Source organism: Cyanidioschyzon merolae, chromosome 9 (assembly GCF_000091205.1).
Source record: "Cyanidioschyzon merolae strain 10D DNA, chromosome 9, complete genome".
Classification (NCBI taxonomy): Eukaryota; Rhodophyta; class Bangiophyceae; order Cyanidiales; family Cyanidiaceae; genus Cyanidioschyzon; species Cyanidioschyzon merolae.
Window position 1 is genome coordinate 587,873 of NC_010135.1, and position 25,208 is coordinate 613,080.

General features: G+C 56.4%; 8 protein-coding genes across 8 annotated transcripts, besides 2 other annotated features; 5 read left to right on the top strand and 3 right to left on the bottom strand.

The window, feature by feature from the left end:
- Positions 1-7: 7 nt before the first annotated feature.
- CYME_CMI218C (hypothetical protein, conserved) lies at positions 8-2,545 on the bottom strand (the record flags this gene model as incomplete). Its single annotated transcript, XM_005536318.1, has 1 exon — positions 8-2,545. The coding sequence occupies one exon, from the start codon at positions 2,543-2,545 to the stop codon at positions 8-10; it is 2,538 nt and encodes an 845-aa protein (XP_005536375.1).
- Positions 2,546-3,684: 1,139 nt separating this feature from the next.
- On the top strand, positions 3,685-5,220 carry CYME_CMI219C (hypothetical protein, conserved; the record flags this gene model as incomplete). Its single annotated transcript, XM_005536319.1, has 1 exon — positions 3,685-5,220. One exon carries the CDS (start codon positions 3,685-3,687, stop codon positions 5,218-5,220), a length of 1,536 nt encoding a protein of 511 aa, XP_005536376.1.
- Positions 5,221-8,067: 2,847 nt separating this feature from the next.
- CYME_CMI220C (hypothetical protein) lies at positions 8,068-8,448 on the top strand (the record flags this gene model as incomplete). Its single annotated transcript, XM_005536320.1, has 1 exon — positions 8,068-8,448. One exon carries the CDS (start codon positions 8,068-8,070, stop codon positions 8,446-8,448), a length of 381 nt encoding a protein of 126 aa, XP_005536377.1.
- Positions 8,449-9,120: 672 nt separating this feature from the next.
- On the bottom strand, positions 9,121-10,641 carry CYME_CMI221C (diaminopimelate decarboxylase; the record flags this gene model as incomplete). Its single annotated transcript, XM_005536321.1, has 1 exon — positions 9,121-10,641. One exon carries the CDS (start codon positions 10,639-10,641, stop codon positions 9,121-9,123), a length of 1,521 nt encoding a protein of 506 aa, XP_005536378.1.
- A 624-nt stretch (positions 10,642-11,265) lies between these two features.
- Positions 11,266-14,343: a sequence feature (repetitive element).
- Positions 14,344-14,604: 261 nt separating this feature from the next.
- Positions 14,605-15,657, top strand: CYME_CMI223C (retroelement; the record flags this gene model as incomplete). Its single annotated transcript, XM_005536322.1, has 1 exon — positions 14,605-15,657. One exon carries the CDS (start codon positions 14,605-14,607, stop codon positions 15,655-15,657), a length of 1,053 nt encoding a protein of 350 aa, XP_005536379.1.
- A 1,892-nt stretch (positions 15,658-17,549) lies between these two features.
- On the top strand, positions 17,550-19,292 carry CYME_CMI224C (glucose-6-phosphate 1-dehydrogenase; the record flags this gene model as incomplete). Its single annotated transcript, XM_005536323.1, has 1 exon — positions 17,550-19,292. One exon carries the CDS (start codon positions 17,550-17,552, stop codon positions 19,290-19,292), a length of 1,743 nt encoding a protein of 580 aa, XP_005536380.1.
- A 1,782-nt stretch (positions 19,293-21,074) lies between these two features.
- Positions 21,075-21,386, top strand: CYME_CMI225C (similar to RNA polymerase II transcriptional coactivator; the record flags this gene model as incomplete). The annotated part of the gene is made up of 1 exon (XM_005536324.1): positions 21,075-21,386. The coding sequence occupies one exon, from the start codon at positions 21,075-21,077 to the stop codon at positions 21,384-21,386; it is 312 nt and encodes a 103-aa protein (XP_005536381.1).
- A 1,096-nt stretch (positions 21,387-22,482) lies between these two features.
- CYME_CMI226C (similar to ankyrin) lies at positions 22,483-24,633 on the bottom strand (the record flags this gene model as incomplete). The annotated part of the gene is made up of 1 exon (XM_005536325.1): positions 22,483-24,633. One exon carries the CDS (start codon positions 24,631-24,633, stop codon positions 22,483-22,485), a length of 2,151 nt encoding a protein of 716 aa, XP_005536382.1.
- A 115-nt stretch (positions 24,634-24,748) lies between these two features.
- Positions 24,749-25,208: part of a sequence feature (possible transcribed region) that runs on past the window's edge.

Consider the following 25,208-nt stretch of genomic DNA (forward strand, 5'->3'; position numbering starts at 1 on the left):
TGGCGCCCTAAACATTCAGCGAGTCGAGTGGCGGCAGCGTAACCCCTCGCTGCTGGATCTCCTGACGCAGCTGACGCATGTAATCGATACGAGATCCGCGTAAACAGGTCTCGTAGACGATTTCGTAGACAAGCGGCGACGGCTGGTACCCATAGCGGACACCGTATTCATGTAAAAGATTCATAGCAGTCTCGGCAGCGGCTGCCTTGCGAAGGCACTGGAACAGGGCGAAGAATGCTTGTTCGCTCGGCATAGACGCCTTGAACGGTACACCGTCGCTGGACACGCGCTCCGGCGACTCGCAACCGAGTTCACGTTCGAGCGCTCGCATCCAGTTCAGTGCCGCCTGGACGTCACCACGACTAGCCGCTAGCTCCAGCATCGCCACATATGCAGTTTCGGTCGGTTTGAGGCCAGATCCCATGCTCCGAATCCGCTCTATCGTTTTCACTGCTTGCTCCTCGTTTCCCACTTGAGCCCAGTAGCGCACCAGAAGCGACAAGGTTTCCGCGTTCAGCGACGTGCTCTCCTGGCGCTGGGCAAGGTCCTCGAGCACAGCCCGCGCCGTCGCCGCATGACCCCGATCCAAGCACAGCTTAATCAGCGCGTTCGCAACTGGAACTGAAAGCGGCATATTCCGTTCAGCCATATGGATATGGATCGAAAGCGCCCGCCGAATGTCACCGCCCGAGATACAGGCCAACATCAACTGTTGCAGCAGCGCGCTCGAGGGGCGTATGCGGCGTCGTCGAACCTCCTTGAGAACCGACATGGCACGCTCGGCTCGTTGCTCTGCGGGCGGAGCAGTGCTGACGGCACGTGCGATCGCCGTAAACACTTCCAAATCGAAGCGACACGCTGTTGCATGCAGTAAATGCTGGTAAAGGTGAAAGATAATGTCCAGGTTGAGCGCTGGCAGCGTAATGCGCTCAAAAGTGTGTCCCGCTCTGGCGGTGGAACGCAACGCCGGTTTGCGCGTTGCCCCCGCTCCGCCGGCAAGCTGCGCTTCCTGACGTCGAGCAGCTTCTGCAGCGGCATTGAAAATGTGCGCAACATCCGATGGTCGAATCCGGTAACCGAGCGCTCTCGAGTGGGCCATGACCTCGAGCGACTCGGTGACGAGGCCCTCGTCCGCGCAACGTTTCAGCAGTGTTCGCAAGAGAACGCGCGACGGCGGATGAATTCCCTTGAACGGGGCCGGTCTCTCACCCGGTCGATATTCGACAAGGAGATCGGTCGCCTCAACAATTTGTCCCAGGCGGATGGCGGCCGACATTGCACTCTCCAGAACGAGCACTGGCAGCTGGAGCAGCGGATCCACCACCGCTGTCGACGACGTCGCTGCTACGGGAGCAGCATCGCCGCTCCTAGCGGGAGCAGGAACAGACACCGCGGCTGTCTTTGTATCCACAGATTCCGGTAGCTGCCGTGCAGGTGGCACGACTTGGCCTCTATCTAGCGCCTCTTTGGATGACGCGAACTGGTCAGTGGCGGTTGTAGCCGCTGGTGCTCGCGACGTCTCCGCGACGCGCAGACGCTGCATCACCCGTGCATAGCGCTTGAGCACTTTCGCTACTGTCCATCGAAACCAGTGCATGATGCGTTCGTCTGCAATTGGTCTCATGTGATCGGGAAACAAGGCGACACCGAGTTCTGCAATGTATCGGAAGGCTAGGTAGCGAGCCTCACGCGTGACCTGTTCCAGTTCGGAAGCGACATTGTTTCGGGCGGCTTGCTCGAGCGCCGTCGTCATCATCCGAACGATTGCATCACTGAAGCGAAGGTATAGAGGAGCGTGCCTTTCCACACAGAGTCGAATGAACTCGGCTAGACAGCCGACGCTGGGTGCTGTTCCCGTGAGTGTTGGCAAGGCTTGCAGCAAACGAGCAGCCCCGACGAGCCCGGCCCGAGAGCGATCACAGCGCTCGATGATTTTTTGCACCTGAGTGACCTGGGGGAACTGCGGTACGTCTGTTGCGAGTGCACGCTCCTGATATGCAGCCAGGAGTGCACGAGCACCCTGGTTGGTACCACGCCGGCGGCGCCCGTGCAAGAGCAGCTCCAGTTGCGCCCAAATGGCACTCGCTGGAGACGCTGGCTGGTTTGTTTCCAAGCGGTCAGCTGGTCCCGCTTCTGCCGCGCCTGTTCGCCGTGCTGCTTTTCTTGCTGCTTTACGCGAGGGTCGCTGCGCACGTTGCCACCAGTGGTACCATCTGGAGCCAAGTATCGTTGCCAGTGCAGCACTGTCGTCGGGCTCGGCGAGTTCACGCGCCATGGCGGCCACGGCTCTGCCGTGTTGACGGTACTTTACGCTTCGCTCGTCGCGGTGCAGGTACCGAAGCAGGTCCTGCAACTGGCGAACATCGAGTTTCGCGGGTAAGATGCCTTCATCAGCGCCACTGGAAAGCTGCTTCGCTCGCTTGGCACTCCTCGATGCACTTCGAGTCAATAAACCCGACGCCGAGGCCACGGGAAGTACTCGGGGCCAGTGCGTCACCACCAGGGACGGCAGGCCTCGACAACAACAGCGTCGCAGGACGCACATGTTCAGGCTTGAGCCGGAACCGGCTCAGTGCATGCCGCTCTCGTCGCACAGCGCATAGAGAGGTCACCGGAGACCTCGCAGGGTGGCACGCGCCACACCCGTTGACGACCCGTTTCGCACGCCCGCTCGCTGTGAAAAGTTGACGGCACGCGCTGCTGCGGTGCGTTGCGCTCCCGCAGTCCACAGCGCAGTCCAGCGGTCCACTTGGTTGCGAGACTGCTCTGTTCTGGGCACGAGACCCATATCGAAGAGAGATAGAACGGGTACTAGTTTATTAACTCGAGTGTACACACTAATATTTGAATATCTTCCAACGATTATCAACTTTGGTATTTGTAGGCGCTTTCTGTGGCACCCTCCTTTGCTTCCCTCGCATCTCCGAATGGACATAGGGCAATCTTTCCTGCATCGCTGGCTCTGTTGTCAGCAGTCGATGGATGTTGATGGCAGCGTGCAAGTCGGGTATTCTCCGATTCTGGCTCATGCGGAAGCATTGAATGCACCGGTGGTAGCCATGAAATCGGGACGCGAATGCGATCATCAGTACGCATCGACTGTTGGCAACGTAACGGACTTGGCTCGCGTGACCCGCGCCTGCGGGAAGCCGGACATTAGAGCGGAGAAAGGAGTATCCGACGCAGAACAAGGCCGCAAACGCTGATGCTGAATGACAGAGGAAAGAAATACAAACATTAGATTGTACACTCGAGTTCGTGAAGTGGTGCCCAGCCCATTCCACGCCCGCGTTGGTGTAAAAAGTCGAAAAATCTATGCGATGGACGCAGTAGCAGCTGCGTTCGTAGACACCTCGACTGGGTGCCTGAACGGTCGTGCAGAAGCGTCCATTTGGAGATCATCTGGATCCCTGTACAAACAAGTCATTTAAGTACACTATTGTAATCACTGAGTCATCTTGGACTCGAGCGTACCACACCCGCGAGCGACGCCCTGATGCGCCCGCGCAGTCGGAGCGCAGGCAGCGATTGGTGCAGGGATTCGCAAGCAATGGACGCAAATCACTTTGCTGCTCATCGCTTCCGGAAGTATCGTTGGTGGACGCAACTGCACGATAGTGTCCGGCTGCCAGCGTACATCTATCGAGGAAGCATTGCGCCTTTTTCATTTGATTAACTATTCATATGGGCGTTAACTGGCGTTTACCAGAGACCAGAGCTTTTGTCGTAAGCTCTGCACCGGTTTCACGCGCTGCAAGCAGGTCACCGTGTACCATGGGCAACCGCTTCTCGAGTTGGGTCTGGTCTGTCGCTCCGCTGCGTTTCTTGCGCTATCCATTGACGTCGCGGCGTTCTCTGGAAACCCGTATGAGCCAGCAGGATAGCGGACGGTCCTTTTCGGTTCATCGCACAGGCGAGCGCGCGAGCTCGAGCGTCGCCACTGCGGAGCGGATTCAGCGGCGTCCGATCGAGGTTGAGCCTCAAGGCGACGATATCGAACCGCCGGAGGGATTTATCGCACCGGAACCGCGGTTGTTTCGCGTGCGAAATGATCACTTTATGGACTTTTTCACCGGGGCGTTAGCAAGTCTCGTCCGTGGCGGTAGCGGCGCCTTTGTAACTGGTTACCGTCTACGCATCCGCGACAACGCACAGGCCCCAGCGCGTTCATCATATGAAACAGGGGATCGGTACGGTACGACGACGAGCACGACGTCAAGCGAGCGTGACGTTGGTGCACAGATGCTGGAGCGTCTCTATGCACGAATCGAGGAGTCGTCGGCGTTTCTGCCGGCGTCGCGCCCGGCGGCAGGCACGCTCAAGCTGTACGAGTTCGAGGCGTGTCCGTTCTGTCGCAAAGTTCGCGAGGCCATGTCAGCGCTCGATCTGGATGTACTCATGTTTCCGTGTCCGAAAGGCGGTGAGCGATACCGTCCGTTTGTGCAGCAACGCGGTGGCAAGGCCCAGTTTCCATTCCTCATCGATGAGAATACCGGGTTTGAAGGATACGAATCGGATGCGATCATCCAGTATCTGTTCAAGACGTACGGTGATGGGCGTGTGCCGCTGCCGTTGGCGCTGGGGCCGGTCACGAACGTCAGCGCCGGCATGGCTACCATGATGCGCGCGGGGCGGGGCATGCGCAAGGCGGGTCCATGTGCGGTGCCGCGATATGCGCTGGAGCTCTGGGCCTACGAAGCATCGCCGTTTTCGAAACTTGTTCGGGAGCGTCTCGTTGAGTACGAGTTGCCTTACGTGCTGCATAACGCAGCGCGGGGCTCTGTGAACCGAGAAGTGCTGCGCAACCTCACCGGGCGCGTTCAAGTACCGTACTTGATTGACCCGAACACGGGCATTTCCATGTTCGAATCTGCTGAGATCCTCGATTACCTCGATATGACGTATGGTCCGAATAGCAAGAATGTTGGCAAGCGCAGGAATCGCTCTAGCAGCACTGGGCTGAGTTCCAGTGCACCGCACCAGCAGACGAAGGCCACTGGAACCGCATCGGCAGCGATGGGCGTAGATGCCTCGGCTGCCGCCACTGCAACTGGTGCAGCGGCAACCGCGGTTGCATCCACTGGTAGCAGCAGTACCGCATCTGAATCCAAGCCAACGAATCTGAATCCGGATATTACGCCCAAGGACGAGAAGCTGGAAGCGTACTGCGCAGATCCTCAGAATGTAGACTCGGATGAATGCCGCGTCTATGATGATTAGCGACTGCCGTGCGATCTCGCACCGTTGTGACTTGGGGTCTTTCGGTGAAGCCAAACTACCCTAAAGGTCGGTGTATATCAACGATTCCCGAGTCTGGATGAGCACTGCCCCAGCGGACGCCTGCTTGAACTCCGGATCGCGGGGTCCGTTCGGGTCCTGCTCGCTCGGGCTTGTCGCAAGGAAGTTGCAGGTAACCCGGAATGATCGCATCCTCGTGATGCGTACGGGATTAGCTGGCGTGCCCAGTGTCGTAGAGAAACCAGGTGCTCTCACAGGGATGCCAAGATACGCCAAGATACCGCAGCGTTCACGATCGCTGCATCAGGACACCATCAGGTTTCTCTCCTGAGCCGAGCATTCACGGCAAGTTGATGCGCTGGGCTACGGCTTGCAAGGCGATTCAGCACGTACGTTGAGCGCATTGCGTATGCTGATGTCAAAGCGACGCCCTGGCTGCAGGGTCAGAGTTCGATGCACGTGCGCGTGCTGCTGCGCTTGCAGCGCAGGGAGACTTCCATCAAGTTACCTGCGGCCTCGCTTACTATTCATAGCACCATACTTGATGCGCAGATACACGATATGCACACGGCGCTCAGATATGTTCAACGTTCTACGCCGATGGCGCCGCGTTGTGCTGTGCAATTCTTCACGAAAGTGGTAAGCAGCACGGTGTTGAGCAGCATACAAGAGTGCCATCGACGCTGCCATTGGCAGCGTCGATGGATCCATGCAGTGCAGTGATGCGGTTCACGGTGCTGCTGCTGCTGCTGCTGCTGCTGCTGCTGCTGCCTGCATCAGGGTGTGAAAATGCCGCTTCAGGGAAGCTACCGCTGTGCTCCTCGATCTTGAAGCATATGTGGACACTAAAACGATAAACGCTCGGCAAACCGTAGCGTGCATAGAGACACCCAGTCACAAACGCTTCCCAGCAAAAATTGCCAGCTGCCTGTTGTCGACTTCAGGTTATCCAGGAGCAGAACGAGCCTCAGAGGCTGCACCACAAGTTTGGATTGCGACAGCGCCTCGAGTCCCGTCTTCGGCACCGCACATTTTTCGGATATGAATGGCGGCGTCCGGGTTGCGGTTCGCGACCTCCATGCGTTTTTTGCCTCTGGTTCAACGCCTTAACGCAAGGATTGCTAGAACTCGTGCCCTATGTGCTACTACAGTCTCGTCATCGTCCCATCGGACAAACATCGGTCCTCTCCTATCTCTCGTCTCCATCTTCTTCTTCTTCGTTACTTGCTCCTCTCTGCTATATGGTCAGCGACACGAGGATTTTTTCTTTTTGTTTCTGTTGAATCCAGCGACATCGAATCCTCTGGGATCCGCGACTTCTACGTCCATACATTTCCCCTGGATTTCCATTTCTTCAAATCAAGGCACTTGCATTGCGTCAGCTATAGTACGCGAAATAGCATCTGACGACACGCACCTCAGCGTGGCGCCTCGTGGAAATGAACGCTTGTAGAAAGAATCGGCGTGCGAACGTATCGACTCGGTGGCGTAGACGCCGTCGCTGGCGCTCCGGTTAGCCGGCGTCGCGCAGCAGCGCCTGCGCCACATGAGCTTTCCGCTCCCGGGAATCGACATAAACGTTGTCTGGGGTACGCTAAGATTACCGTTGCTCTGCTCCTGATTTCTGTATTTCTGTATCTGGGAATTTGCGTATTCGCGTATCGGGGAATCGACATAAACGTTGTCTGGGACACGCGTAGATTACCGCTGCTCTGCTCCTGATTTCTGTATTTCTGTATCTGCGAATTTGCGTATTTGCGTATCGGGGAATCGACACAAACGTTGTCTGGGACACGCGTAGATTACCGTTGCTCTGCTCCTGATTTCTGTATTTCTGTATCTGCGAATTTGCGTATTTGCGTATCGGGGAATCGACACAAACATTGTCTGGGGTACGCTAAGATTACCGTTGCTCTGCTCCTGATTTCTGTATTTCTGTATCTGCGAATTTGCGTATTTGCGTATCGGGGAATCGACATAAACGTTGTCTGGGGTACGCCTAGATTACCGTTGCTCCGCTCCTGATTTCTGTATTTCTGTATCTGCGAATTTGCGTATTTGCGTATCGCCAGGGTCGAGCGAGTATGCTACCCAAGCATCCGAGGGTGCACGACAGCGCAGGCACCGATGCTACCTGCCACGTCACCGCGCTGACCTGATGCAGACCGGTACGCCTCCTCAAGCAGGCAGCCTTGCGCACACAAATCACCGTCGCAGGCTGGCGGTATTGATCGAGCTCTGTTTCCCAACGGACTGCACAACGGGTGTACTCCGAATATGACGCCCGTGTCGCTAGCGCATATGGAGCTCGGAGAACGACATGGATTCGCTAGCGTCTGCAGACGGCCTCTCAGCAGGGTCCAGCATATATGCACGTTGACAATCAGGGATTCGCGCCAGGGCAGGTGCGTGCACCGTCGGCACGCCTGCTGCTTCATCTACCTATTTGGCTGCGTTTTCAGCGCAGATGCTAGCACAATTTAAGCCACACGCGTTGCCTGATGCGCACACAATGTAGCAGCGGGTGCAATGCATTCATTAGCACCCTGAATGTTATCCAGGAACCTGGCGAGTACGCCCACTTGCCCAGTCCTGTTCATCGGCACGCCAGCGACTGGAATCTTTCGTAGCGCCGCAGCGCTCGACGCGAGTCGATACGGAAGGCGCGCATCGCCTGTGCATACGCTGCATGGACCTGTGAGCGTTGCGTCTGTTTTTGCTTCGTGAGGCTTTGTGTACACCGCCTGCGTACGCTCTAGACACCGCCTGAGTGTGCCTTGCGTGCCCCGCGACGTGCGTCCACAGCCGACTCGGACACAGCGTCTACATATGGCACCGGACGCGTTCCCTGGGCGACGTTTCTCGGCGGAGCACTCGATTCGAGTCGCTGCCGCTTTCATAGGCATTAGCTTTGTGCTAGCGTACGCGTTGCGAGAGTGGATCCGCTCGTCGCCGAAACTGGTTCTCGCGACTGGCGTTTTGGCGTCCCTGTGGTCAGTCTACACGCTCAGTCTGTGCAGCGCCTGCCGCGTAGCGCTGTTCAGCACTGCAAACGAACGCCGTCGCACGAAGCCGCTGGGGTGGATCGCCACCGTACTAAGTGGGGCGTTCGGAGGTCTGCTTGGTTCCCGAATCCACGCGGTCTGCTTCACCACTTCGGTGTTGCTGTACGCGGTCTGGGTCTGGGAGCTACAGATACCAGAGCAGTGACGCTTGAATACAGCAGCGCGCAGCGCGTGCGCCCTCATGCCAACCTTCAAAAGAAGCACCGGCCGATGCTGGAGCGGCTTTGCAACTTGCGCTTGCACAGCCCGAGTCTGGACTGACTTGCCGATCGGGATAGTGCCTATAGCTGCAGGCATGGGAACACTGTCCCCGCGGTTCACGATGGTGCGTTCGAAGCTTGCGTCGCCAGGCTGCAACTGCAGCGTCCCGGGCCACTCAGCGGATTGCGCTTCCGCTACGTATCCGGAGCGGGACCAGGCTGAGGACGCGGAAACACCGGGCGCCGCCAGCGTCTCCCAGTCTAGACACCAAGTTGTTCCATTCAGGGAAAGCTGGCCGTGTTCGCAGTGAGCGCGATGAGCGTTTGCGACGCTTTCGCCATGGAGCGCTGCGGGCGAGTCAGCACTAGGACGCAGAGACGAATCCCAGTGCAACCAGGAGCTGGGATGCGTTTCGTCGATGCGGCATGGACTTCTGCATCGACAGGGACGGCGAATGGGGACCGTTTCGTTTGATTTATAGCCTTCTGCGCTTATGATGCACGACTCGTATGATGCCACGCGGCACACTCGATGCTTCCTGGTAACTGGGGACGCGATCAATTCGACCTAAAGCGCATCGGGTGACCGACATTCCGCCGCCAGCCAGTGCACGGTACTAAAACGTTGCAGAGTCCTCTAGGTCGTCGTCCGGCAACGCCACGAGATCTCTGTACCCGCTCAACAAATCCGCGAAGCGTTGCCGCTGCCGAATGATGCGCCAACGATTACCCTGAACCATGAGCTCGCCCGGTAGCACCTTCATATTGTAGTTGCTCGCCATGGACATGCAGTATGCTCCGCTGTCCATTACAGCGAGACCCGTGCCGGGTGCGGGTAGCGGAAGCACCCGCGCTTTTCCCAAGAAATCACTCGATTCGCAGACTGGCCCCACGATGTCGTATGTCGCCATTTGCTCGCCGGCTACTCCGGGCTCAGTCAGGGTGATCAACTGGTACGCTCCGTACAGCGCTGGTCGAATCAGCTCCGCCATCGATCCGTCGACGACGATGAAGCGCTTATCGCCATTCCGTTTGACTCCAATGACCCTACACACCAGGATGCCGGCATTCCCAATGAGGGAACGCCCCGGCTCAATGATGAGGGTTAGGTCGCGTCCCGCTAAACACGGCCGAATCGCATCGATGAGCTCCTGCGGGGTCGGGATGCGTTCGCCTTTCCGCTCATAATCGATCCCGAGACCACCACCGATATTCAGGAAGCGAATACTGTGGAAACCACGTGCACTGATTTCGTCGATCACTTGAAGCATGGTCACAACATTGTCGTGAAAAAGTTCCACTTTTTTGATGGTGGACCCCAGATGCGAATGGACACCGACCAGCTCGACCTGTGCTTCATTTTGTCTGATTCGATCCAGAAACCAGCGCAGTTGATCGGTGCGAATACCAAACTTGCTCGTTGCAAGCCCAGTGCTCACATACGGATGCACCTGGGGATCGATGTCAGGGTTGATGCGGAGCAGGACGCGTGCCTTGCGTCCTTCGCGCTTCGCCGCCGCTAAAATATTCTCGAGATCGAACTCCGAGTCGACGTTGATGAGACACTCTGCTCGAACGGCAAGGGCGATTTCCTGAGGCGTTTTCCCGTTTCCGTTGAAGACCGTGCGTCGCATATCGAAGCCGGCGAGTCGCGCTAGGCGCAGTTCGTTGCCACTCACCAGAACTGCCCCACATCCGCGTTCACGCACAAGCTGCATAATCATCAAGTTGTTGTTGGCCTTGACAGCGTAGCCGATGATGGCATCCATACCTGCCAGCGCTTCCTGGTACGCTCGCACGTTCGCCTCAATGCGGCTCTGCGAGTAGAGGTAGAATGGCGATGCCTCAGGTCCCAGGGCGTCTTGAATGTCCTTCACGCGCACCTCCTCGCAGTACAGGAACCCGTCGCTTCCCACTTCGAACTGGGGTGCTGGATTCTGCACCGCAGGCGCTGCAACGACCTGCATTCGAAGCAGCTGCGAGGCCTGCAGGCCGCTAGACGAGGCTTGACTCTCGACGCCGTGAAAAGGTCGACGGCACCAAGCCCCGATCGTCCTCCGTCGCCGTCGTGAGCACGCACCCGACCCCAGACGCAACCAAGACGCCGACGCCTTGGCGTATACTCCTACTGCAAACATAGCCGCCCGAAGCAAGTCCAGTGCGGCTATAAAACGAACGTTGTGACGAGTTGGAAGCGTAGGCACACGCGTCCTGCCGTGTCTACCAAAAGCGAAATTTGCGCTGCGGGTGCGCGGCGCCGGTTTTTTTTTCATTGGACAAAAGGTTGCCACAGGCCAGCGATCCCCGACTAGGCCTTTTTATCAGCACGCGGTGAAGCAGCCATCGATCCACGCCCTACTTCCAAGTTCCAAAACCCATAGATCTTCTCGGGTATGCTGGTGGTTTCATAATGTCTATCGTACGCCGAGCCTGCCGTGAGCGTTTAAAATAGCGCGTAAAGCACCTCTGCAGTCGTGGCACGGAGACAGAACTGGGTTGCCATACCAGAGAGGGCGTCGGCTCGAGACCAAGCTCATCCATGCCAAAGCACACTAAGCCTATCCGAAACTGCGCCCTTGACCACCACCACCACCAGCAGCAGCAGCAGCAGCAGCCGCGAACGCTTTCCAAGCATCAAACGCTGCATAACCGGTGCACAGTAGCGGCGACCGACGCGACCTAGACGAAATATCTCCCGCCGACATGCAGACGCCTAAAGGTCTTTAACGACCTGCCCCATACGAATGGCTTCAGCTTCCCCTTGTACAATTCGGCCCTGAGAGGTTGTCCAACAAAGTTGACTCGTGTCAACTCCGGGGCTCTCTTTGCCATTACTGCACATCTCCTGATATTGCTGGCGGCGTTAAAGTCCCGGTTCACAAACTCCATAAGTTTCTTGTCATTGATTGTACTTACTGATTCAAGTAGCCTTCGCATTTTCGCCCTCCTTTCCATTTGGTCGTCTGTCAGCCGTCCGTACTTTGCTATATCCTCAGGGCTCCGCTGGCACTTTTCCATATCGACCCTCTGGGGTGTACAACCCAGTTCATGGTGCGTATACGATGTTCGGAACTCATCTACAGGTATTGTAACAAAACGCCGTGCGCACTCTATGTACGTTCTCGTAGTTCGAGCTGGTGTACACCCGTTTTGGGTCTTCCAGCGCCCTGCTCCGTATGCTACTACGAGCCTCTGACTTTCATCCTCTTTGAGGGCACTCAACGGACTGAAAAAGTTCGCGAACGCCCGCTGCCTCCCACAGCATAGATTCATACGCAAACGAGCACACCGGGGCTTTGTATACTCTTTCCACAGCGCCTCCCAGTGAGCAGCACGAACTTCACTGAACTCCCGAAAAGCATCAAAGTCCGCTCCGCGGCTCGTCACCTCGCTCAAGGCTTCCAGGTGATCCTTCATTCCTGAATTCCATGTCTCAGTTTTCTTTCTTGCATTCCTTGTACCGGATTCTCGATAGTACCTTGCTCTCGAGAACCTCAACAGACGCATGTCTTTCTGACGCAAGTTGCCGGCAGTACCATCTTCCGCACGTTTGGGTACTGCGATGGTTATGATATTTGTGTTTCCGGGGTTCACACCTACCGCAAAGTCGTCACCGTGCACTTTCTGCATCGCAGGATCCGCCACCTTCTCATCTTCATGCTTTGTCACGGGCGCAGCCGAGGGCGGAACTGGACGATCCGCCTTCAAGCGCCGATAGCGTACACACATGGCTACTCCATCGGTTTCGATCATCCCAGTGAGTACTTTTGTTTGCTCACTTTGAGACGTTTGAAATCGAAGATATGCTTCCAGTACGTCTCCCGGTTTTCACCGGAGAACTCCTACCTGTTAACATTGAACTCGGGACTGGTCTCCTTTATGATGCCTTGGAGGACTCTGGAGCTGATAGTCACAAAATGTGACTTGATGGTGCACAACGGAACGCCATTGAAGCGCTTACCCATTAGGAGAGCCTTCCGTCCCTCCCACTCTTCATGTTTTCCTCTCTCAGCTTCATCTCCGCCTTGCGTTCGAGTTCTCGATTCAGGAATACGAAATAGAGCAGGATGATGTGATAACATCTTTTATCATCTTTTTTTTTCATATCTGATGCCTTTTCTGCTGGATTCGCCATTCCCAAGACTGGACAGTGCTCTTGTACAACCGCACGGATTACAGAAGCTTCATTCGTGCTCTCGTTTGGCGCCTTCTTGTCGACAAAATCGATCTCATCTTCATGCTTGCGATCGTTCGTGATGCCGTTGATAATCGCCCATATTCCTTTGCGAGAGATGCACGGGTAACGTGCAAACACGGCGCGTATCATGAAACGTTCGAGGTTCATAGTCGAATGGTTCTTCAGGTTCGTGATGTACTTCATCGTTCCGTATATGTAAATATGACGGTCACCCCTGTATCGAGTACCGTTGAAGCTGTAGAAGGGATGTTTTTCGTGGAGGGCGTGAACCCACTCATTTTCCTTTCGCGTTGCCTCTGTAGCAAGCATGAGGTGACGAATAAAGATCATGTCGAAGAACTCGTCCGGAATCTCGACCGTTTCCATGTGCTTCACGTCGTGATACATCTCACTCCCCGAATGCATCAGTCCTGACGACGCCTTGACGATGGTCTTGGAGTACGAGTCGACACGGTTCCTAATGGCCTCTCGCAACTTTTCCTTGTACGGATCCTGGATATGTTCAAGAAGAAAGCTTTTCGCCACCATCTCGTCGTACAGCCGTCTTTCTTGTCGCCTTCGACATAGGGCCTCTCCCGTTTTGATTCTTTCTCTCTTCCGTTTCTTCTGGACTTGGAATTTTTTTTGTTTTTTCTGGTAGCCGGCGACACTGGGCCTCCAGGATTGTCGACTTGCTCCTACATAACTTTCCTTTTTTAGTTTTTTTAAAAAGAATACTCTTTAAACGCTTCTCTTATATACTGCGAAAAAACACTCGAGTATTTTTACTTGAGGGTTGAAACAGAAATGAACTGAAAACTATACTTTGCTACGACCTCAACGGAAATCCGACTTTTACAGCTGAGCAACACGCTCCTGCTCAGGATCACGTTTCCCTTCAACAGCGGCTTACGTGTCGCGTCTCACGCCTGCCTGATCCCCCAGTTGCGCTCACCGGGCGCGATTCTCTTTTTCATAGACAAGACGTTTACTTGTGCCAGCATTCTCCGATTACGCGCATTTTTCTTTTCTTACCATTTTTTATGTGTTTTTTTCAGTGTGCGGTGACGTATCCATCAACCCCCTACTCCCAAGTTACATCATCTAAACTTCTTCTCTGATATTCTGGTCGTTTCATACGTCCTAGCATGTGCCGAGCCTACCGAAAGCGACAGCAATGGCGCCTATAGAACATGCGCTGCAATGCATTGCATGCGCCGCCAAGACCAAGCCCGGAGACTAACCAACAAGTCACTTGCAGCCTTCCGAGAAATGATAACGAATTATCAGTACATTAACGAAGAAGAGACACCAATAGAGGACTGTACAATAGGAAAAGAGACCCAACCAGATACGGAGAAGGAGGCACAAAGTCCTCATGATCCACTTAGATGCAAAATATCCAGAGAGAGCAGCTCAGGAAAGAGCCCGAAGAAGAAGAAGGCCAACGAGAAAAAATAGATGAATAGAAAAAAGAACTCCCGAACGAGCCCATCACAACTTATTCCCCGGAAAGAGCACCCCAGCGGGAACTCAAGAAAACCGTCACCAAACCCAGTCACCTGCTCACAGCGCTGAAGATCCGAAATGCCGTGCATGCAAATCTTTAGACCAATTGGCACGCGAGTTTGTAGATGGGAATCAGAAGACTGCCAGAGAACTGGGACTGCTTGCACCAGATCGCAACAGTTTCAAACCTCAGTACCTCAAACGACGTACCAAAACTCGGATTGTTGAATGCTACCGACTCAACAAGATCCTCAACCGCACCGACATACGCACCAACGCCGGAGACAAGGAAGCGAAGGCAGCGCTACCGGCGCTACAGGCACAACATGAGGACGCTATCAAAAGAAAGAAGAAACTTTCCAGAGAAGACAAACGAGAGGATCGAAACCGCAAAATCGACTCCCTGACGGAATTTATGCTCGAGAGCACCAACGAAGATGAGACCTGGCGCTCCATTCGATCGAGACTGGACCCACCAAAAAAGTGCCTGGGGCTCACACCAATCGTTTATAAGGAAGCGCTGAGGACGGAGCGTGCCTCAGTGAATGAGGCCTGGACGGACCACGGCACAGAGCTGCATGAAGACGCAACTGGGCACTGCCGAAACCGAATCTATTGGCACCAATATGCTGCACAACTACCGCGCCTCGACCCGGTACCGGAATGGAACGACCCAATCTTCTGGCCTGAATCTGTTCGGGCCCTGCTATGCTCAAGCAACCGCAAAACACCTGGCATTGACGGTATCCCTGCGGAGTGGATGAAACTGGTGACCCCAAAAGACGAGACAACAGGGACACCATCGATACCAGATGAACCTGACACAATCTTAGGCAAACGCCTTGTGGAGCTCATTCAACGTATGTTCGAAGAAGCGTACATCCCTGATATATGGAGGACTGTCGAGGTCGCACCGATCCTCAAAAAGGACTCCCACACACACAAAGACATGAACATCTACCGGACTATTCGCCTCATCCTGTCAATCATGAATCTACTTTGCGCCATGCTCACGAACCGGATCCAGAGGCGCCTCGAGGAACGCAAGTTCTTCGCCCCAGAACAGGCTGGATTCCGGAGCCGCGATGAGTGCATGAACCATGCCCTGACCCTCATTGAAGTGGCGCAACGTCGCTTTATTCGTGACCGACAACCAACTTACGTATGCTTCACCGACTTCCGAAAGGTCTTTGACACGGTCCCGCATGATGCTCTCTTTTTGAAGATGGAACGAGCCGGAGTCTCCAGAAAGTGCTTAGCGTTCTTCCGTGCGCTCTATGCAGACTCGTGGATGCGCATCCGACTGGGCGACAGCTCAAGAACCCCTTGTATAAGAATACGCCGTGGACTACAAAAGGGCGAGCGCGCATCCCCGCTCCTTTTCAACATCTTCATCAACGATCCGCTGAAAAACTGCAGACAATACGGGCTTGAGGTGCCGTGGATAGACTGGGGAGATGCCCGATGAGGAGCCCTCACATAGGAACCGCCTCGCAGGCCTTCTACTTGCGGACGATGTCGTGCTGTTGGCACCCGCCCCGGAAACGCTTGCGGCTAGCATGCAACAAGTCAGCACCTGGGTCGATCGCTGGGAGATGAACGTAGGAGCATCGAAGTGCGGCGTCATGGCCATCCATGGAGACTCGCAGCGCATTCGCAATCGCTCGTGGCGGTTGCAGAATCAGGAAATTCCGATCGTGGAAAACTATCGCTACCTGGGGGTCGGTCTAACGCCGACGCTCGACGAAAAGGCACACGTCGACGAGATGATCGCCAAGATGCATAGACGTACAGCGATCGCACGTCCATTCCCATCCGACCCCTCTATCTGCATAGCAATTCGTACCAGGGCACGAAGGATGTGTATCATCCAGCCTGCGACCTGGGGTGCTGAGTGATGCGGCATGAACCACACAAATGCCTCGCGTCCGCAGACAGCCGCCAACAGGGCAATGCGACTCGTTGTCGTTGTTTGATGCTCAGTGCAGAGCAGAGCAACCACCGCGCTGGCACTCGGACTTGAACTCCAAATACCCTCGATAGAAGCGATAGCAGCAGGCTGCCGGGCACGTATATGGGCCAAAAGGGTCCACCAAGCGCACCTGGTTCAGTCGGAGTTTCATGCAAACCCCAACGCACCGCAAGATCACTTGGATGAAACCAACGCATATTTGGCTGAAGCGCCTCTTAGGCGAAAATGCGCTCGAATCGTTCCCCAGGAATGTAGAAGACTTCAGACGCCTGAAGCGAACGGTCCAAACGCCAATATGGGAAAGTAGACACGGTACCAGTCGCGCGAGTAACGCCGGCTTGACTCTATACCGGAAATAGAACCTATTATACACATGCAAGTACTGGTTGGAGGCGCTGGAATTCCCCGGACTTGCTCGAGGTACCCAGTGGCTCGCCAAAATCCGCGTTGGTGGCTTCTGGCTACCAGCACCGGCTCTAAGCCGTATAGGAATACTGGAATCGCACTGGGAGTCACACTGTCCCTGCTGTGGAGACGAGAGCCCCCGAGACGCTGACACATTTAGGCCTACAGTGCCCGCACTGGAAGCAGGAGCGCAGCGAGCTCCTTGGAGGACAGCAGCAGCTGGGCATCACCATGATAGTCGAAGGCCGGACACTCACTCTGAGTGTAGCACTGGCAACTGGTGGTCCGCTAACGGAGCCTCAGCGCTCATTAATGGCGAACAAACGCAAATGCTACCTTCTAGGCGGAAGGTCCAACGAATCGGATGCGCATACGGGTCCAGTGCTCTCTGCGTCTACCCACTGTGGTGGGTTTCAAGCACAAACCCGCATTGCCAACCGACAACAACGCGCTCCATGCATGACCAGGAAGGAGAGAGGCAGCTCCCAGAATTCATCCTAACAACCAAGTTTCTCCAGCGTGTCGTGCAGCGAAGGCAAGCCTCCATCCGCAGACTGTCCGAGCACGAACTGACGACGAGACCCGATTCTACGTCGGGTGAAGCACGTCTCGAGCCGACGCCCTCTGAGGTATAGAAAAGCTGTTCTAGCTCTATGAACTATCTGCTCCAGCATTTAAGGCGCAAAGGCGGATACGGAGGGGCAGGTACAAGGCACACACAATAGGACGTATGAAACGACCAGAATATCCGAGAAGAAGTATAGGTAATCTAACTTGGAGGGAGGGGGTTTTATGGATACTTCGCTGCGCACTGTAAAAAAAAGTGAGCAAAGAAAAGTGTGAAAAGAAACATACGCCCATTCGCCTCCACAAAGGCGCTGCGCGCACACAATACAGCGGCTGCAGCGGCTGCAGCATCATCCGCAGCGCTTAACGGCCTCTGTTCGTGTCCTCGGTGTGACGATTCTTGAGGTACGGTATCCATGTCGTCACTGCCAACTTCGTCACGGCTTATGAGTTTGAGGGAACGTACGGAAATACCGGTGGTCGGAGATGACGGGAGCCATATCGACCCGTCAAACTCGTGTTCACCAAGGCGGAGCCTGTCCAACAGCAGTCGTGGATACGAACGAGCATCCCGGGGTCTGACACGGGTCGCGTCCGCGTCGTCAGCGCTGTCGCTTGTGTCGAACCCGAACCTGTCGCTGTTGGACTCTGAGCTTCAGGTTGTAGAAGACTGTAAGGAGTTCCCGGTCGTGGTCGTTGTGGTCGGTGCATCAGGAGATCTGGCCCGCAAGAAGACGCTGCCGGCCTTGTTCTCGCTCTTCTACCACAACCTGCTGCCGCTCAGTTTCGCAGTCGTCGGATATGCCCGCTCAAAGCTCTCCGTAGAAGAGTTTCGAAGTTCAGTGAGCTCGAATCTAGTCTGTCGCGTCGGAGATCGCGAGTGCTGTGAGGCGAAGACGAGGGCCTTTCTCGAACGCTGCTTCTACTTCTCTGGGCAGTATGGCTCTCTGGAAGACTGGTTGAATTTTGATCGCTGGCTTTCCGAAGACATCGAGCCGCGTATGAACCAAAGCGACACAGCAACTCGGGGGGCACGACGCGCGCCCGGGCGTCTGTTTTACCTGGCGATCCCGCCGTCGGTATTCGCGGAAACGCTGCGCAGTATCAGTCGCGGCGCCATGGCACCCGAGGAGCTTGGCGCCTGGACCCGAGTCATTGTCGAGAAACCATTTGGGCGAGACTCAGAGTCCTACATGGCGCTACGTGACCTAGTCGCAGAATGCTTTCCGGAGGAGGCACTTTACCGCATTGATCATTACGTGGGCAAGCCACTGGTTGCGAACCTGACGACACTTCGACTTGGGAACTTTGTTTTTGATGCACTCTGGAATCGCCACTGCATTGAATCCGTGCAAGTGGTGTTCAAGGAGGATTTCGGGGTCGAGGGTCGCGCCGGCTACTTCGACGCATACGGCATCATTCGAGATATCCTCCAAAACCATTTGCTGCAGGTCCTCAGCATTATTGCGATGGATCCGCCGGCGTCGCCGCACGCTGCCGATATCAACGAGGCAAAACTCCGGCTACTGTACGACATCAAACCGTTGCATGCGAAGGATTTTATCATCGGCCAGTACGATCGATATCGGTCGGAGCGAGGCGTGCCGAAAGACTCGTGCACCGCCACGTTCGCAGCGTGTGTTGTCCAGATCGATAACGAACGCTGGCGAGGTGTCCCTTTTGTTATGCTCGCTGGGAAAGCGCTCGACGAGCGGAAGGTTTACGTGAAGGTCGCGTTCCACGAGACACCGAATCATACGTTTATACCGGAGGAACTGCGTGACAAGCGCAACACGTTTTACATTGAAATCCAGCCGCGTCCCGCGGTCGAGCTGAGCTTTATCACCAAAACTCCCGATCTGGAGGGACGCGTTGTCCAAACCAAGCTCGACTTGGTCTACAACGAGAGCTTCAGTGCGGAAGCCCAGGACATGCCGGACGCCTACGAGCGGCTCATTTCGGACGCCATTGTGGGCGACCGCACACTCTTCATCAGCGACGCCCAGATATCGCGCGCATGGGAGCTGTTCGACCCTGCCCTGAAAGAACTGGAGCGAGATCCACCAGTTCAGCCAGTTATCTATCCGTATGGTAGTAAGGGACCGATTCTGCCCGAGACGCTGATCAAGAAATACATGGCAGGCAGGATGCAAGACTGATCCGCGTCGGCGGTAACGCCAAACTGATAGCCGTCACTCGGACAGCGTTCTTTTTCAGGGAGCGCAGCGCACACGCGTATACAGGATGATTCCAGTGGCGCGTGTGTGCTGCAGAGAGCACACGCGCGACTCGTGATATCTAGATGCGTGTTTGCACCGCCATTGTGTTTGTATATGACCAGGAACAGTCAAGCGTTTTTTTGCAATAGATCATGCTACAAAAGAGAACCCATCATCACTATGGTGAATTGTTTCTCGTCGTCCGCCCGTCGAAAGCGATCCAACGCTGCGGTGACGGTGAGCAGCACCGCGCCTCCAGCGCGATGTGCACACGTCCCGCGGATGCGGATGCGTTTGCGGCAGCGGCGGTGTTTATGGATTGCACTGCGCTTAGTTTTCAGAATCGGGTAGAGCAGCGCTATGCTGATAACCACCGAAGAGAAAGACTATGCACGCACGCCCGCCCGTAGACGGCAATGCGCAACAGCCGTTCCGGTCGTCGGTACCAGGCGATCGGTCGTTGTGCAGCACAATGGTACGCCGCCCTTGGCAACGCTTCCGCGGATATCCGGATGCTGGCGCCCGGGCACTTGTAGCGATGCCCTCCATCGCGTGTCTGTGTACAATGGCGCGCAAGGCTGCCCCGCAGCACCGGATCGCAGAGCACTTGGTGCGGGGAACGCGTCCGCGGCCGGCGGCCGGCGGCGATGGCGATGCGCGTTCTCCTCGGAGCCGTTTTCTGTGCCTTTCTGCTCTGTATCCGAATTTCGACGGTTGACAATTTTTACGCTGTTGATGCTGTAAACCATGCGCACGAGTGCCCGGGAGCAATGGGTTCATTGCTACAGCACAGATTTCGACACGGTTTTGACACGATTCGGGCTCACGCTCAATGCGCTCGGCAGGTGCCCCACGCTGCTGGGATCCAAGGGCCTCGAGCTCACGAGTCGGCATTGGCAGGTAGTTCGCCTCGATGCGTATGTCAAAAATAAGAGGATGCTCTCAATGAAATCGTAGCTGGGCGCCCGAGGGCCTCGTCCCAATTCATCCTGGCGCAGTTGCAACCGCACTCCAGGGCCTTCTTTCTCCTGCGCGGTGGTGGACGCATCAGATCGACAAGCTCCCCCGTGGTTGCGCCTTGCTGTGTACCCAGGACAATAGGATGCATTTGCACTGCATGTGCTGCACGTGGTTGTCGGCGGGGCGTTGCCGTCGCAGACCATAGGCGCAACGTCTCATAGCACAGGAGCACCCAATCGAACGAGACGTATCCGCACACGCGAGCGCCGCCCGGTAGCACGACGCCATTCGCACATCATCTGCAGACGCTTCCTCGTTCTTCCACTGCCTGTCCAAATTTATGTCAGCGAATAAAGACCTGACTCAGCAACATCGCGAGCACGCAGCCCGTCTCAGGCACGTACCACTCTAATGAACACTTTGTTCAGCGAATATCGCTGGACGCAGGATGCCTTCGCTGGTGCGCCAGCCATGCGAGCGTCGACTTGAGCGTCCACGCCCTGGACACGTGTCCTTGTTGAGGCTGCAGCGCGGGATCCGAGCGCGATACCGGGGCGAGGCACATACGCACACATGCACGCATCCATGCACACACGCCGATTTCGCGCGCGCTTCGTTGCCGAGGCCGTGTGACGGCGAGCGCCCCCGCAGCGTGACATCTCGCATGCATGAATTGACGCACACGCATTCGCATGGATGCATGGCGCGCTTCGTGGACACCGCAGCTGAAGCAGACGCTGCGCTCCCCGCGGGTGTCCGGTAATGCAGGACAACGAGGAACTCCATACGAGCACAGAACAAGTGGATTCAGGGGCTGCACTCGGGCCGTTCCAGACACCCGAAGGAGAGACGTACTGGAGGTTAGGCGATCCGCGGAGCTTACGTCGGGTCATGGTGCGCAAGTACCGCGGCCAGGTACTCGTCGACATTCGAGAGTACTATCGCGACGCCAAAACCGGAGAGGAGCTGCCTGGACGCAAGGGTATTTCTTTAACGATGAAGCAGTTTCGATCGCTGCAGACGTTGTTGCCCGATATTGAAGTTGCCCTACAGCAGGTGAGTCGGAACGACTAGCGTTGCTCTGTGGTTTGCGCGCGGCCTTGTTCACGGCGTCTTGGGCACGAGCCTTGTGCTGAAAAACACAAGGCAGCACTCGAAAACGCAAACCGTCACGTGTAAACAAAGTGCACGAAACACAGGAGCGGCGTGAGGGACGTGAACCTCCGACCGACACGGCGTATGCGTCGTGTGCATAGGACGGTGGCTTCGGGTTTCTCGCTCGCGCACTGCATACGACTTGGCACTGGCTTCCATGGTGCAACGTGCAAGCGATGGATCGGCCAAGGAGCGCCTGAAGACGCGTGCCGTCCATAGGGACAAACGTATCGATTCGAGTCAAGTGGCCGAGAAGCGCCGCCCTGCAGCCGTTCGGGAGCGCCGGAACCCCACCGACCCTGGACCTCTGCTCGAACAGGCGTTGCGACGGGAGACGCACTTGGAGGCGTTACGCGCTTGCTCACACACAGCGCAGTTGACGGGGTATCGGCTAGCAGGTTCGGCAGGCAATGTAGTGTTCGGGACGTCACCATATGTGCACGCTTCACGGAGGATGCGATTTGGTTTGGCGGAAGTAGAGCCAGCTCCGAGTCGCTTCCGTTGCATATTGAAAAAGCCGCGTAGCTACTGTCGCAACATTCGGCTTGACCCGTTCGTAAGCGATAGGGAACTATTGTCGGCGCTCAGGTACCGGACTAGGCTGCGTAACGCTCGTCCACCGGGGCCGGCTCGTTCAGCCAATGCTCGTTCGCAAATGCTCGCTACTAGCAGACGCCATACGCTCCGTAATAGAGATTGGTGGCCAAATGGCTCTCCCTACTGGCATGCATTCGACCATAATGAACATGTTGCTGGTAAAAATTCGAACCAGGTGCGGCACCGGTTTCGTCGCTAGCTGCCTCTGAGCTTCATAGATGTGCACCAGGACGCATCCAGTGCAAGCGACAGGCGCCCCGTATCCCGCACGATCCTCTCTTTGCGCACTGCGTGACGCTGGGTTACAGCACGAAACGTCGGGGTCGCACTAGCGACCCAGCCACGGTGCCGAGCAACTGGTGCACAGACTCGTCAACGAAAAGGTACACCTGGCGACGACGTCTCGTCCGGCCATGACTCACACCGGCAGCGCAGAGTCTGCTGCGGTCTCGTCTCGCTTCACTTTACGACGGAGCAGGGCCGCGGCACGTCCATGGCATCGTGAAACGAGACGATTAAGGGTGGAGACGCAGCCACAGAGTCCGTGGCGGGTCCACCATCCACACTGGGAGAGTACGGCTGCTCGAATCTGCGCATCCGTCAGATAAGAGTAACGCTCGTAGTTCACACTCTCATTGGTTGTGAGGTCGGCACAAAAGTAGAAGTAAACCTGTTGCGCAGCCAGCGGAAACACCAGCAAAGGGAACACCACATGACACACCAGCAGGAGCAGCGTCTGCGGCATTGTCCGCACAAGCCCGCCAAACCCCAATTGGTACACGCTCCACGCATAGGCCGGATCGAAAAACACAGCACGGACCAACAAGGACGTGTAAGAAGTCTCAAGCCATAGCAGCGACCAGAGCCACACCAGAAACGCTCGATGGTTCGACGCCCCAATGGTATTATTCATCCATGGACAGTAGTGATCGTAGCGAGCGATGCACTGATCCAGCACAATACAGTGCTTCGCCCGCGGCGGTCGGACGTTCAAACACGAAAAGCAAAAGTAGCGCTCAATAAGCCTCGGTTCTGTAAGGATATCAAACATGCCCAGCACCAGCGCCCGGGCGTACGCGTCGCTGCCGGGCGAGAGTGTCTGCACCAGCGTGGCTAACTGCTCGACCGCACCTGCTTTCCGCTCCGAAGGCGGTATCGCCCGGACAAGCGTCAGTGGCGAGATGCTGGCCAGCGACCCCGGATCCCTATACGTGGTCGAGACCGAAGCGAGCGCGTTCACCACCAGCATGAGGTTCAGTAACCAGAAGCTCCTCGAGTGGAACCCGCCGTAGTAGCGCCATAACCATCTGTAGAGGACGCTCGTCGACGCGATCATTAGATAGTAGTAGAAATAAACGAGTCCGTGCAGGTACAACCCATAGCGTCCGTAGATCACAATTTCACGTAGACCCTGGAGCCAGGGACGTAACGCAGGAACGCGCTCACTAGCCAGCGTCACGAGGCGCTGCCCCAGCGCCAGCACACGTCGTTGCCAGCCAGAGCGGCTCGACGCCTGCTCCGAGTGCAGGTCACGAGTGAGTGCTCGCGCTGCGACTGCTGAGAAGAGGTCTGGCTCTTGGCCTAGACGCAGCCACGCTTCCACGTATTCGCTAAGGCGCACGTGGCCACGGTCACGAGCCAGTTCATGGGGCAGTACACCGGTGCGGCTGCGAATTCCGGGCGAGGCACCACGCCGCATGAGTGCTCGCGTGATACGAAAGTTGTTTCGTTGCAGCGCTCTGTGTAATGGAGTCATGCCACTTGCATCCACTGCGTTCGGATCCGACCCGTGCACCACCAGCAGGTACTGCACCAAGTTGAGGTGTTCGCGGTACGCAGCCCAGTGCAGCAGCGTGTGCTGCTCGCGGTCTCGGATGGCGTCCAGCGAACGCTGTTTCCAGGAAAGCGCGCCACGTCCTGAGCCAGCGTTTGCTATCGCGCTAGCGTTGGACGAATCCTCATCGGAGTCCGCTCTTGATGCATCGTAGATCGCAGCGAACCAGTGCACCAGGTCCAGGAAGCCGTACTGGGTAGCGTGCACGATGGGTGCGTAGCCCCGAGCGTCCGTGGCGACCGGGTCGGCGCCTGCAGCCACCAGCAACTGCGCAGCGGAAACGTGTCCGCCAACTGCCGCCCACATGAGTGGCGTCTGGCCCCGCTGGTCGTCTCCACGGGAGCGTGCATCGACCTCGGCGCCTGCGTCGAGCAGGAGCTGTGCGGTCTGGCACCTTCCCTCGAGCGCAGCCCAGTGCAGCGCGGTGTGGCCGTCTCGATCACGGTGCTCGCGTAGCAGCCACAGTGGACGCTTGCTCACCAGTTCCAGTAGACTTGTGTTTTCAATCGATGACGAAACGAGAAGCGGTGGTCTGGAGCAGGTCTCAGCACCTACCGCTGGCCCAGCAGCGACCGCTGCTTCAGAGCTCACCGCCAGCGAGGCTGGTGTTCGAGCAAGCAGCGCCCGCGCCTGCAGTCGCAACTGCTCGATAACCGAAACGACAGCGAGTTCATTGCCACTGCGTACAGAACGGCTTAACTCGTCCAAATATGGCTCTAGGCAATACGATAGCATAGCAACGGGCACTCTGCTACAGCAGAGCAGGTCATGGCATCTGCAGGGCGCGGTGGTATTTCGGAGAGCGGTGAGCGCACGCGCCGCAGCGCCGCTGCGTCCTCGACGGCTGCTCAGGGCGCTTAGTCGGAGGCGACTTTGGCCTGCCTGCCTGCCTGTGTCTCGTAAGTCGTGTGCTTGGCGGTAGATACGTTTGGATTCTTGAATTGATGCGTATGTATGGGTACAGTTGTATTTGATGGTATAGGCGTAGATGATCAGGCACACGTGGCTGTAGATGCGTCCGTGCATCCGTGTATCCCAGTGCACGCACGCACGCACGCACGCACGCTAACCATTCAGCTGCGGTAGCTGGGCGCCGCAACGTGCCTGGAACGACGCTGGCGACGACCTCGTTCGTTTCCAGACAAAACACCGTAACGCATCGTGAAGACGACGTTGACACAGCAGAACAGCGCTGCACGACCGAGGCTCGCGGCAAACAGGGACGTGATCACGCGACTGGAGCTCGCATGCTCAGCTCGTGGCAAAGCTGGGCTGCGTTGCTACCAACAGCAAAGAAGGGTGCTATGTGG